This window comes from Phaethon lepturus, unplaced genomic scaffold (assembly GCF_000687285.1).
Source record: "Phaethon lepturus isolate BGI_N335 unplaced genomic scaffold, ASM68728v1 scaffold37945, whole genome shotgun sequence".
Taxonomy (NCBI): Eukaryota; Metazoa; Chordata; class Aves; order Phaethontiformes; family Phaethontidae; genus Phaethon; species Phaethon lepturus.
Window position 1 is genome coordinate 64,740 of NW_010541928.1, and position 12,396 is coordinate 77,135.

General features: G+C 47.6%; 1 protein-coding gene across 1 annotated transcript in view; it reads left to right on the plus strand.

Moving 5' to 3' along the window:
* The window catches only part of LOC104621404 (mitogen-activated protein kinase kinase kinase 3-like), a 41,958-nt gene extending 30,052 nt beyond the window's left edge, over window positions 1-11,906 (plus strand). Inside the window, exons 8-15 of the mRNA XM_010287880.1 lie at window positions 1,531-1,598; window positions 3,598-3,690; window positions 4,717-4,911; window positions 5,723-5,871; window positions 6,452-6,583; window positions 9,249-9,378; window positions 9,988-10,165; window positions 11,678-11,906. Coding sequence (XP_010286182.1) covers window positions 1,531-1,598; window positions 3,598-3,690; window positions 4,717-4,911; window positions 5,723-5,871; window positions 6,452-6,583; window positions 9,249-9,378; window positions 9,988-10,165; window positions 11,678-11,906 — 1,174 coding nt within the window. The remainder of the gene's footprint in view (window positions 1-1,530; window positions 1,599-3,597; window positions 3,691-4,716; window positions 4,912-5,722; window positions 5,872-6,451; window positions 6,584-9,248; window positions 9,379-9,987; window positions 10,166-11,677) is intronic.
* Window positions 11,907-12,396: the final 490 nt, after the last annotated feature.

Below are 12,396 nucleotides of genomic sequence, written 5' to 3' on the forward strand. Positions count from 1 at the left end.
TTGTACTAACACAGGCTGCAGTTCAATAGTTGGTGCGGCTGGTTGGTCCAAGCTCACACGTGCGCAGAAACTGTACGTTTGCTGCTGTGCACAGTAGGCTGTGTATAAGACACAGTGTCCTTTTTGTCCTTTTTTCCATCTGCATCAAAGGTTTTTATTTTTTTTCCCCATGTTGCTTTTACCATACAGCATCAAGGCTGTGTTCCAGCAGGTCTGTGTTGTGTTGATTTGATTGTGTAGCATGCTTCAGGTTTGCAGCTCTGTGCACTTTGGAACTGTCTCCCCATCAAGGTCCATTTCCTTTTTGTGGCTTTTAATAATTTCCTGTGATGTATTTTCTCATTGTTATGGCTGTATTGGAGCTGGATTCCTTGTGCTTCCAGCCTCTATGCCCCAGCTTTGCTTTTGCAAAGACTTTGCTAGGAAGAACAACAGAAGGAGCACAGCCTGGTTGTAACACTTTATTGTGAACTGAGAAGAGCGTTAGGCATGCTTGCGAGAGGGTAGCATGGCTTGATTTCACATACAAAGAAGCAGGCAGCTGTGTTCAGTCATGGGGTCTAGAAGCTGGAGAAGGCCTGAGGAGGGCTATATTCTTCAAAGGCAGAAAGAGGAGTAAGTATGACTGTTCCTGCAAAGCCATAGCTGAGCCATTGCAGCCAATTACTTGAGATGGCACTAAGCCTCAAGAGAGTAATCTAGTCACCAGGCAAGGTGATCAGTCTGGTGCTAAGAAATAACATGACAAATTCCTCTTCACTGTAGCAAACCTGCCATGATCAGCTTTGACATGAGTAGATTTCAGAACACTTTACAAAGCAGGTTTCTACTACTGTGCCTATTTTGCTAAAAGGGAGAGTGGAAAAGCATCCTGTCCAGATCACCCTGTTGGCCCTTAGAGAGGCTGGGGTGAAATTGGGACTGCTGAGATCCCCTTGCAGTGCTTTATTATTCTCTCGATGTAGTTTAAAGACCTTGAGCCTTGAAGCACCAAGCTCACTCTCTCCCTCCTGGTCTCCTGCGAGATTGTGCATGCCCAGTGGTGGTACGGACCTTCCTGCACAAGGAAGGTGGAGCATGATGTTGCAGAGAAGGGGACACCTGCATGAATCAAGAGTGACTGAAGGACTCCAGTGTGTACGTCTGCAGCAACAAAGCAATGTTTACAGAATGCGGAGTTGCATGGTTGAACACTTGATGTCGAGGGAAGAGAAATCTGCAGCCCTTCTTCTGTGCCATCTTGTGTGTAGGTGTTACGGTCTTTGGCTGCTTTGTTTCAGCCTGGTGACTGTGTTTTCTGCAGCGTCCCTTTGGTTTGCCACAGGAACAAGCTGTGATCCAGCAAAAAAACAGTCTTCATTCTTGCGCGGGTTGAGAATGGGAGCTCAGTTGGGTAGACAGGGTTGATGAGTGATCACTGCGTCTTATGGTATAGCCTGTCCTTTCTGTGTGTAATCACTTCCTAATTAATTCCACATCTTTTCTGATATAATAAAATGTATCCCCCTTTTTTTTTCCATCCCTTTGCAGCCCTCCCTTTACCCAAACCCCTGTTCCTGGAAGGAAGAGCCATCCCAAAGACAGCCTTGATTGCATGGGTAAGCTCTCTTGGAGGTTTATATTTGCTTAAAAATATAAAAAGCATGTAGTAACGAAACTGGATAAAGGCTGTTAGAGGGGTGGCGCTGCATGAAAAGTAATTAAAAACAATCAAGAAAACCAGCTCCATTGCTTAGATTACACTTCAAAAATGACCCTGCAGTGATCAAACATGAACGTTCTCTAAAATCAAAAGACCCAGGGCATTGAACACAGGCAGGGCTACTCTTGTCATCGTTAACCCTTCTTGGCAATAGTGGTAGCACTGAAGAAACTTTGGGTCTCATTTGGGAATCAGTTTACAGCAACAACAGTCTAAACTGGGTAGCAAGGGCCCTGAAGCAAGTGGATGAAAGCAAATAAAGCTGTTGAAAGATCAGGCATGAGTGGTGTGTTGGAAGAAGGTGCTGAGGGGGCGTTGCTCTTCTGTTTGGAGACAACTGTGGGGTGCTTAGAAGCTGGAAACAGCCTTGTGGCATCACCTTCTGTTTCTGGGAGTTGCACTTTCAGGATCCTGAGTTCCTACATAGCAAAACCCGCATCCCAAACTCTCTAGGGAGTTATACCTCTTCCATTTGCATTAATAATAATCTGTGGATTAGTATTAATAATACTGTAATACTGTATTATTTAATATACTGCAGTATTACATTAATGCAGTAATACTGCAAATGCTGTTAGAGAAAGTGTATTGGTAACTTTCAAGGATCATAGGTTACTGCTTAATCACTTACAAGCATCCAGCTGGTTAAGTCATGGAAACTCTGTAATATTGTAATGACTTTCAGTATTAAAAATGAACAAATGGCAGTCAGCCTGTGGCATGATAACTCGTTTCTGGCCCGAGGCAGGATTTCTAGATTGAATCGCTGAGATGAAGCTGCAGTCAGTCCACGTCGCTGAAGGTTTTAATACATCCCTAGTGGCAGGGGAGGCATTTTACTTTGAGACACCACTCGGCATCGTTGCTCACACGTGGCTCGCTGAGAAACTCTTGACCTGTCCTTGTTGCTTTTCTCGCTGACCGTATTTCAGCCATTATGTACTCCTCTTGCGCACTGCTGTAATGGGGAAGTCATGCTGAAGTGCGGCTGAGGCCAGGAATGGTCTCCAAAGAGCAGCTGCTGGCCCCAGGCTAAGACAAACAAACAATCAGAATGGACTGTCATTAGAATTGGATGGAGGAAAAACAGGAGGTGAAAGATGGGGGGGAAATGACAGATATTTTAATCTCAAATTATTCAGTGCTACCAGCAATGGCTTCCTCTGCTGCGCTTTTTTTATTAAAAAAATATGTCCTTATCCCACATGTCCATCCATCTCTCTCTTAATCTCGTGTCTAATCTAAACTCTGATGGTCTTTAATCCCTTCTGTATATTCTAGTCTCTCTTTCTAGCATTTAATCCAAGTAAATATAAAAATTTGGGGCTCTGAGGGTATAAATTGGTCTCTGGCTTTCAGAGTTCAGGAGTCTCATCTGAGAAGAGAGAGAAGAGGGATTGTCTCTTGGTGTTAGCCAAGTGGTGGATTTTTGCATTTCCCTGGAAATAGCTGATATCAGAGCAGAGGTTTTGGAGTAGATGGATCTGGGCTTGACCCTGCCTGGCAGTTCTGTTTCCGTGCTAATTTTGGCATTTTCCATGTACAAATAAGATGTTTAGTGCACTGTTTTGGAAACCAGGCATGGTCAATGTCAATCCCCTGCCTTGTATTTGAACAGTGTGGGCCAGGGTCCATAAAGTCAGTGGTTAAACCTCTGTTCGCTTTAGGGGGACCAAGACCAGTGTGTATAACCCTTATTTTCCACTAAGGAGTGTGTCACTGGTCAGATTTCAGGGTGAGCCTTGGGGAATATCTGGTCATGTAAATGAACAGCTTGTTACCTCGTTCTTGCCTGTGGTTCGGCATGAAGACCAGAATGCTTTCCCATAAGAAACGCTCTGGGCATTTGATACTGAGCTGATCTCAGAAACACGTCTTTTCTTCCCTCCTGACAGATTTCGATATCCCATTCTGCGAGAGATTTGGGAAAGGTGGGACCTTCCCAAGGCAGTACCACCTCTCCCAAAGTCGCAAGGACTACAGTGATGGTAAGAAAATGATGGAGGGGCAGGGAGGGAGGTGCTTGGTCCAGGATCTTGGTGGCTGGTGACAGTGCCTAGGACTTGAGAGACTTGGGAAGGAGAGGTTTCTAATAAAGGGAGAACCACCAAGTAATTTAGGATTCACTTATGTATTCTGAAGAGCATCCTCTGTAAGACCTTGCAGGTCTGCTCTTGGGAAGTGCTGAGCATCTACAGCATGTATGGAAGTCAGCACTCAGCTCCTCCTCTGCTTATGCCTGGTTTAACTTAGCCACGTGGATGGATGGCATTTCTCATCCCTGGCAATATCAACCCTTCTGTTCCCCTGAATCGCTTGCTTTTGAGGATGCTGGTTTGTGACCTTTACAGCAGGTTTCTCACAGAGCTGTAACAAATCCCCTAGCAAGTGCAGGGTAGCAGTATCTGTTCATGTCTTTTTTTTAAGCTTGTGAGTTCTGAGCTTTTGGGACCACTCAGTCACCTCCTTGCTGCTCCCTCTTTCGCTGTAGAAGACTGCAAGTGGTGCAAGGCAAAACGGATTAAGAATCAAATTCCCTTAGGAAAAAAAAAAATACTGAGGACATGCAGACAGCATATTGAGCCTTCCAGGATGAACTTTGTCTCTCACTGACACTACCCTTGTGAAAGCAGTTATCACAAGATCTGGTGCTGCTTGTGTGGTCATTTGTATTGTGGTCTTAAGGGATGCCAGGCAGAATTTGCATTAAATTTGCATAAATCCCTGCCTGGTCAGAGTTTAGTTGTGATTAACAACCAACAAAAACCCTAATGTAATTAAATTTTTGCAAACCCCTCTGGAAACGTTCTGCATTACATGTAATGCCTGCTGTTAACAGCTCTTAAATTGAATTTAAAATGTTCACAGGGCTTTGCTTCAGTTTCATTAAACCTATTTTGTTTAAATTGAGGAGGTACATCACTGGATCTGGGCAGCAATGTGAGAAGGTGATAACAGGTAGATCCAAGCTGGTGTGTGCGTTCTTGCCATAACTCTCCCCTTTTCTCCTACAGGCCGGAGGACTTTCCCCAGGAGTTACTTCCCACAGGAGAACTTGTTTCAGCTTGTCCCTTCTAGTCGAACCAAGAGCTTTAATGGGGACAGCAAGCTCAGCACCTTGCAGTATGATGAATACAGGCCCAAATGGTGGAACAATTGTGAAAAAGGTCTGCAGGTCTTCAGCACCTCCCCTACGAAAGCTAGGAACTGTAAGTGAATCAAAGCCACTGGTGTGTGAGGTCTCAGTACATCTAGGTCTTGACACAAAATTGAGTTACTGTCACTTGCTGAGTTAATGGGCATCAGCTAAGCTAACCGTGTGTGAATGCGCTCTGATTCCATCCTCACCACGAGGCACATGGTGCTAGCTTACATCTCAGTGAGGGTGATTTAATACAACACACTGTGTGTTACCTTGGCTTGACTTGAGGGTGCATATGGGGTCAGCTGCTCTTCATCACTTGCTGAGTTGCAGAAAATTGCTTGTGTGTTGGATTGCCAATGTGCTCGCATTCCAGGAGACTCGGGATACAGGAGCAAATGGGTCCAGAGGTGTTGCAGGCTGCTCTGGTATTGCAAGACTGCCCATGCTATAGAAATTGGTGCATTCTGGGCCTGTTCGGTGATAGAAATGACTCATGAGATAAAACTCTTTGCTGGTCCCTGCCTGGGTTGCTGTTCAGCCATGCTGTATCCTGCTAACTACTCCTATAGCTGAGGAGAGAAAGTTCAATGTTAGCTGAGAAAGCAGTTTCTAGAGAAAGGAGTCTAAAGAAATGTGACTTTTCTGGGACCGTTTCTGCTTTATACTAATGCATACTGAGAGAGATCCCATACACACAGCAGTAGTACTTGTGCAATTCAAAGTGGTTTGTTGTGGTGTCCCTAGGAAAGGGTGGCTCACTGCCTGCCCTGGTGAGCTCATTGTGAGCCTGATCTGCACTCTGTAGGGTCAGACAGACCCTGATGCTGAGGTCTCCTTGCTGTGCTCTTCTCTCAACCCTCCTGTCTCTTCTGTAGCCCTACAGGCACCTGTGAACTGGAGGCTGGGGAAGCTGCTCGGAAGAGGAGCTTTTGGGGAAGTTTATCTCTGCTATGATGCTGACACTGGCCGGGAGCTGTCAGTGAAGCAGGTGCCTTTCGACCCCGACAGTCAAGAGACGAGTAAAGTGAGTATGAGGGCAGGACTGCATTCTGCAGCATGTTGGGGGATTGTGGGCTGGAGGCTGAGCATAGAGGTGGCAGAGAGATCCATGCCCCTGATGGAAGGCAGCGTGTGGAGACAGTGGTGTTTGCCCTCTTCAGAGTTGTCCCCAATGGCTTGTGGCACCAGGCAGCATGCTCTGGTGACCTCTCTACCTCCCAGTTCCATGGTCACGTTGGCCCACTCTGTCTCGGGTATCATCTCTTGAAGGTCTGTCTTACTTTCAGCCTTCTTGCACCATCCACCTTCTTCCCACTCTAGGCGCTGCATTAGCTTTGCTGGTGTCTTCATTCACAACTTTCTGAAAAACTCTTTGAGCACAAGTAAATAAGTAAACCTGTCTCAAAACCAAGCCCGTGTGTATCCCATCTGTCTTTCTCTTTACCTTTTTCTTAGGGCAGCATTCCTCATTTCTGAGCCTGATGTCCTCATGTGCAGTTTCACAGGTGCTGTGAAAAAAAAGCACTCAGCATCGAGCAACATTTGGATAATATTCCCAAAGTAACCATTCGCTTTCATCACCAAGCATGTCTGTTTTGTTGCAGGAGGTGAACGCCTTAGAATGTGAGATTCAGCTGTTGAAGACTCTCCGTCACGACAGGATAGTGCAGTACTACGGGTGCTTGCGGGATCCTGAGGAGAAGAAGCTGTCTATCTTTGTTGAATACATGCCAGGGGTAAGTGTGGTTCCTGCTAAAGTTTGTCCTGAGTGACAGAGAACAGATTTAGACTGCTCTGGACTTTGGTGAAATTTGGACCTGGAGTTAAACTGTTCAGCTGAGCTACTCTACATTTGATGAGCTAAACCAAAACAGTGGATGCATCCCTAAGGCTTGGGAAAGCATAGGTTGTGAGTCAGATGTCATGGTGAAGTCCCTCCACACGCACTGGGTGAAATCAAAAGCCTTGAGGCAGGTTTTAGGTTTGAATCCTGGTACAGGGTGTGTTCACAGTCTGGAATCTGAACTTGGTGAATGTGGGACATGATCCAGACCTGGCTCCAAACACTGTGGCCTGAGCCCATCCTTAAGGATTTATTGCAGATCCCTGCAGGAAAAGCTAATAGTACAACTGTCCACCCACAGCTGTCACCAATTATTTATGGCTTTCGGCACATGTGTGTTACAAACAGTGTTACTCACTTGTAAGTCTTCTGTTCAGGACAGAACTTTTTGTTGGTAGCATTATCCTCTCATGCAGGAGTGGCTTCAGTTTGTGCCTTTGCTGATACAGGGTGAAATAGCTCTAGGGAAAAGGAAGATAAGAAGGCTTTGAGAGAGTCTAAGGGGCTGAAGAATACAGGCAGATTAGTTGAACATTTCTTTCTCTGTTTGCGACTGTGTGAATTACATCAGCCACCTAGACAAAGTCATTGGTTGGTATAAACCAGCATAATGTTATTTGCATTGCTGGAGGATCTGTTCTCCTAAGTCCCGCCTGTCCAGCTGGATTCATTCCCCAGAGTGTGGGAGAATAAACCTTTGTTTATACAGAGATTTGTAAGGTCAGAAGGGACTATTAAGTCATCTGGTTGCAAATGATTTTGGTCATTAGTAAATGTGCTAGAAGGTCTCCTAACGCATTTTGCACGTGAGTAATCAGGTGGACTTCCATGCGTTTGAGTCCCTTCCAAGCCTTGTCCTCCCTCTCTCCCTCTGGACAGGCATTTCACTTTCAGGCTTTACCACAAGGCGTGGACCCAGAGGAGTAAACCTCAGGAGTTTCAGCAGTCCCCTTGCTACTATTCTGCAGCGTACCGATGTTTATTAGCAGCCAGGAAACCAACATTTGATGCTGGGGCAGTGTCCAGCAGGGATGGGAGTTGAATGTTTTTTTTTAATGATAAACCAGAGCTCTGACCAAATACAGATTGAGTTTTGTGCTGCAACAGTGGCTCATTTCACAAAACCAGCTCAGGGCTTTGGCTTCCAAGGCCAGTGGAAGTAGATGAGTTCCCAAATCTTGCAGGACAGCAGCTCTGCAGTTCTGGGTCTGGCCAAGCTTCTGATTTAACACGGCCATCTTGGCAAAATCTTCATGGGGCTAAGCTTGGGTGCACCCTTAGCCTGGCATTCTTATGATTGCTCCCATTAAATAGCTGACTGTATTTTCTGTCCTGCCGTGCTCACAAACTATTTTTTTTTAATTTATCCTTGGAAAATAGAGTGGTCTATTTGACCACAGGCCTTGAAGACTGTGTTTCCTCTTCTTGTTCGATGTCCCCCCCATTGGTGAGGGAGGCCAGGATAAGAAAGCTTGTTCAGTTGTGGGTGAGGGAAGCTGTACAAGGGGGTAATTTCAGAGCATCTCAGGTTACTTCAGCAGCACTGTGAAAGGGGAAGGAGAAGCCCATCCATAGGATCACCACCAGCCTCAAAAGAAGGCCAAAGCAGTAGCTGGGCAGAGCAACAGCAGAGGTGGGTGGATGTGGAAAAGCTGATACAGTTTGAGTGACTGACTTGGAGCAGAGCAGCCCACTGTTCCCAGAACAGAAGGACTGTGGCAATCTTGGATCAACCACAGAGCTGCAGGACAGGCAGAAACAGGATGAGTTTCTCCTCCTGCTTTCCAGCTAACCTGAATACTGAAGGTAGAGCTGGGTGCAACCTCTCTGATTGAACCCCAAATCTACCTTTGGTTCATCCCTGCTAAAACCCAGCTCTGGCATAGTGAGGAACACCCATTTCCAAGAGGACAGAAAATATAGCTAAACCAAGGGGGTCAACCTCTTGCAGATGATAGATGTCTGCATCCCTGCTTCCTTTCCTCTTTGATCAATAAAATCAAACCAGTAAAAGCCTGCATACCTGGGTCAGAAATTTAAGTGCTTGCAGATTGTCTGCCTTGGGTCTTCTTGTAGAAGCAGTCCCATGTGGGGCTGTTCATGTCCCTCGTGAGTCTGTCTGCCTCATGGCAGTGGGTACTCCTTGCTGTGAGAATTTGTGGGGGGAGGCTTCATCGAAGACTGACCCATCAGCTTGGCCCTGAAGACACAGTCGACTTGATCCTCTCACTTGAGTTGTAACTCCTCATCAGTTTGGTCCTTCTCCATAAGCCATTGGTGACGTCCAGCCACTAGAGGGGGAAAAAGTTCTGTAGTGTTGGCAGAAGGTAACACTGATATGCACCAGAGACTATATCTTTTTCTCCACTGGGATCTGAGACATTGAGGATGAGTCTTTGCTCCATTCAGCACTTAGTGGATTTTTATCTTTCTGTTTCTACAGCAGAGTGGGGGTTTTTGAGCTGGAAGATAGAGAGGTCAGGAAAGTTTAAAAAGTCACTGTGACATGATGGTTCTGGTGGTCCTTACGGTTGGTGCATGTTGTTTCTTTGCAACAGGGCTCAATAAAGGACCAGCTAAAAGCTTACGGTGCTCTGACCGAGAACGTCACACGGAAGTACACGAGGCAGATCCTGCAGGGAGTCTTCTACTTACACAGCAATATGATTGTCCACAGGGACATTAAAGGTGAGTAGATAATCCAGAGGCCTCTTGCTCACTTGGATTTGCTCAACCCAACCTCCCCCTGCCCCAGTATAAATTCGTGTGCAAAACATAGTGCTGGGATCCGGTATTTAAAGTATTTTTGCCCTTGGACTTCACCATCTTGAACCAGGAGAATCTTGAACAAGCAGCTGAAGCCAAAATCTTGTGCTGTCTTCCTGCCTGGGAAGCCCAGATTAAGTACTCCTGAGAGGGATTATTGTTAACTGCCCTTACACATCTAAAAACCTAGTGTAACATACCCAGGAATTGGGAGTCCCTGGCATTCAGAGGAGTCTGAGGCTCAGTTCTGCTGTCTGTGAGTGGGGAGGATGTTCTGTAATCTCCCTTTCGCTTTTGGGAAACCTGCTGAGTGAGGAGATGCCAGTGGGAGTCAACCCTCTCAGAGAGCAGTTGCCTTAGGAGAGAGGGATTTTACGTAATGCTGAGTCCAGCCCCACCAAGGCCCTTCGGGCTCCCTCATGTCCACCTCTTTGCCTGTGCCCTATCTGCTTTCCTCATTGTAGCCACTTCAATTCAGGTTGCTGCTTCATCTCTTGGAGTTTTTGTTTTTGTTTTTGCTTTTCACCACAGGTGCCAATATTTTGAGAGATTCTGCTGGAAATGTGAAACTTGGAGATTTTGGGGCCAGCAAACGCATCCAGACCATCTGCATGTCAGGGACTGGGATTAAATCTGTCACAGGAACACCATACTGGATGAGCCCAGAGGTTATCAGTGGAGAAGGCTACGGAAGGAAAGCTGACGTGTGGTAAGGAGTACGCAGAAACCTCACCCCTGCCACTTAAACAAATGATCCCTTTGGGAAGTTGAAATGGGAGCAACAGGTAAAGCTAACAGTTGAAAAATGGAACAGTGCAAAGGATGGAAATAGAAGATGAATGTGGATCAACTATGCAGATGCCCAGAGGGAGCATGTTGTAGCTGAAGGTCCCAAATCAGGAGCGCTCAGAATCATGTTAGAAGCTCTTATCATGTATCAGGGTCATGTGCAGGTCGACCCCGTAGCTGCTCTTTAATTCTGGAAAGCAGGTTGATAACAGAGTTTGCTAAAAGAGCTGTTGAGTTTTGGTGGCCCTGATTTTAGGTTAGCTAAACCCAGCTCAGAGGCTTGGGACGATCTTGTGTGGCTTCTCAGTCTGCTGGTGGATGTTTGTATGTGGCTCAGGTGTGAAGACAACTAAAATCATCATGTGCTTGTGAATGTTTTGATCTGTGGAAGACGTTAGCTGGAGCCTGAAAGAGTTGGGATAACACTACTAATTCTCTCAATAAATGAGGAGGAAGCACTGTCTTCACAGTGTACTTTCCATTGGGTGCTGAAGCAAGTAGTGTCAACAAAAAATGGGTCCCTCCCATAGAGCCCTACTTCAGGGGAAACCTAGGGAGTCCTTAGCAGGCAGCCATGTACCCTGCACCACCTGCTCTGGCTGATGGGAGGGAAATGGCGTTCAATTCTTTAGGAGCAATTTTGAATGACCACACTGAGAGGGTGGTCAGGTATTGGAACAGGCTGCCCAGGGAGGGCCCAGGGCTGCCCAGGGAGGTGGTGGAGTTGCCATCTCTGGAAGTGTTCAAGAAACGTGTGGATGTGGCGCTTCAGGACATGGTCTAGGGGACATGGTGGCGCTGGATTAATGGTTGGACTTGATGATCTTGAAGGTCCTTTCCAACCTAGTGTTTCTGTGATTCTGTGATTCTGTGAATGGAGGTGGCAGAGAAGGGTCCCTGCTGAGATGAGGACTCCTTGCTCAGCAAGCACAGCGAAACCTCTGAGGCTCTTTGCTGCTCATCTGATGTGCTCCTTCTCAGATGCACGTTGGAGATGAAGTTGGATGTAGGCAAACTTGTTTCATTCTGGCTTAGCTTCCTGGGGAACTACATGCTATTGCTGAAGCTGTGGTGTCTAAACTCATGCCTGGGTTTCCCTTCAGGGGATGCTCCGATAAGGTCTCTCACATGCTTTTATGAAACTTAATATCTACCAGTTAACATAGGCAGAAGAGCCACCAGCTTTAGGGCAAGGCTTGCAAGTTCACTCTCACTAGTGGGAGCGGAGAGCCCTGTGCCAAGGACCTCTGTGAACAGTGAGCTTCAGGGGGCCACACGTACGAGAGACATGTGCCCGTCTCTCACCCAGGTTTGCTCCTCGCACAGTCCATTCCAAGGCAGGCACAATCCCAGAGCTGATGAGACTTCAAATGCACAGCCACCCCCGTCCCTTACCCACTGTCTCACCCCTGTGTGTTTGGCATTGTTGCAGGAGCGTGGCCTGCACGGTGGTGGAGATGTTAACGGAGAAGCCACCATGGGCAGAGTTCGAAGCCATGGCAGCTATTTTTAAAATCGCCACCCAGCCAACCAACCCCCAGCTCCCCGATGGCGTCTCGAACTCCTGCCGCAACTTCCTCAAGCAGATCTTTGTGGAGGAGAAGAGGAGGCCGACGGCCGAGGACCTGCTGAGACACCCCTTCGTCAACTGCGGGCTCTGAGCCCCTGGCAGCGGGGATGGGGAAGCGCCGGCGGGAGGGGGGTGGCCGCCAGACCCGCGGCCTTTTGCGCTCTGCGGTTCAAACCTCCGCCCTGGGCTGTCCTGGCGGTGGCCCCCACGGGCTCCTCCTTGCTCGGCACCGGCTTGGCACCCGCCACGCTGTTGGATTTCCAAGCTGCGCTCGGGACCGTCGGTGCCGGGAATTCAGAGCAAGGGATTTCCTGGACTGTGCGGCTGCTGGCCTCGGACCAAGTGACCTTCTTGCCGCCAGCGATGTTGGGCTCGCCCCCCCTTGCCGTGTTATTTATCTCTTGGGGACAGTGCAGAGAATGGGATCTGTCCGTCCCCAGCATGACAGCGATGCTGGCAGCATCCCCGGGAGCAGCAGAAGAATAAGATGCTCAGTGGCGATCACCACCTTTCGCTGGGGAACAGACATGGGCTTCAGCCAAGCCGGAGGAGATGATCCTCAGACCGCAGAGTCGGGGGGA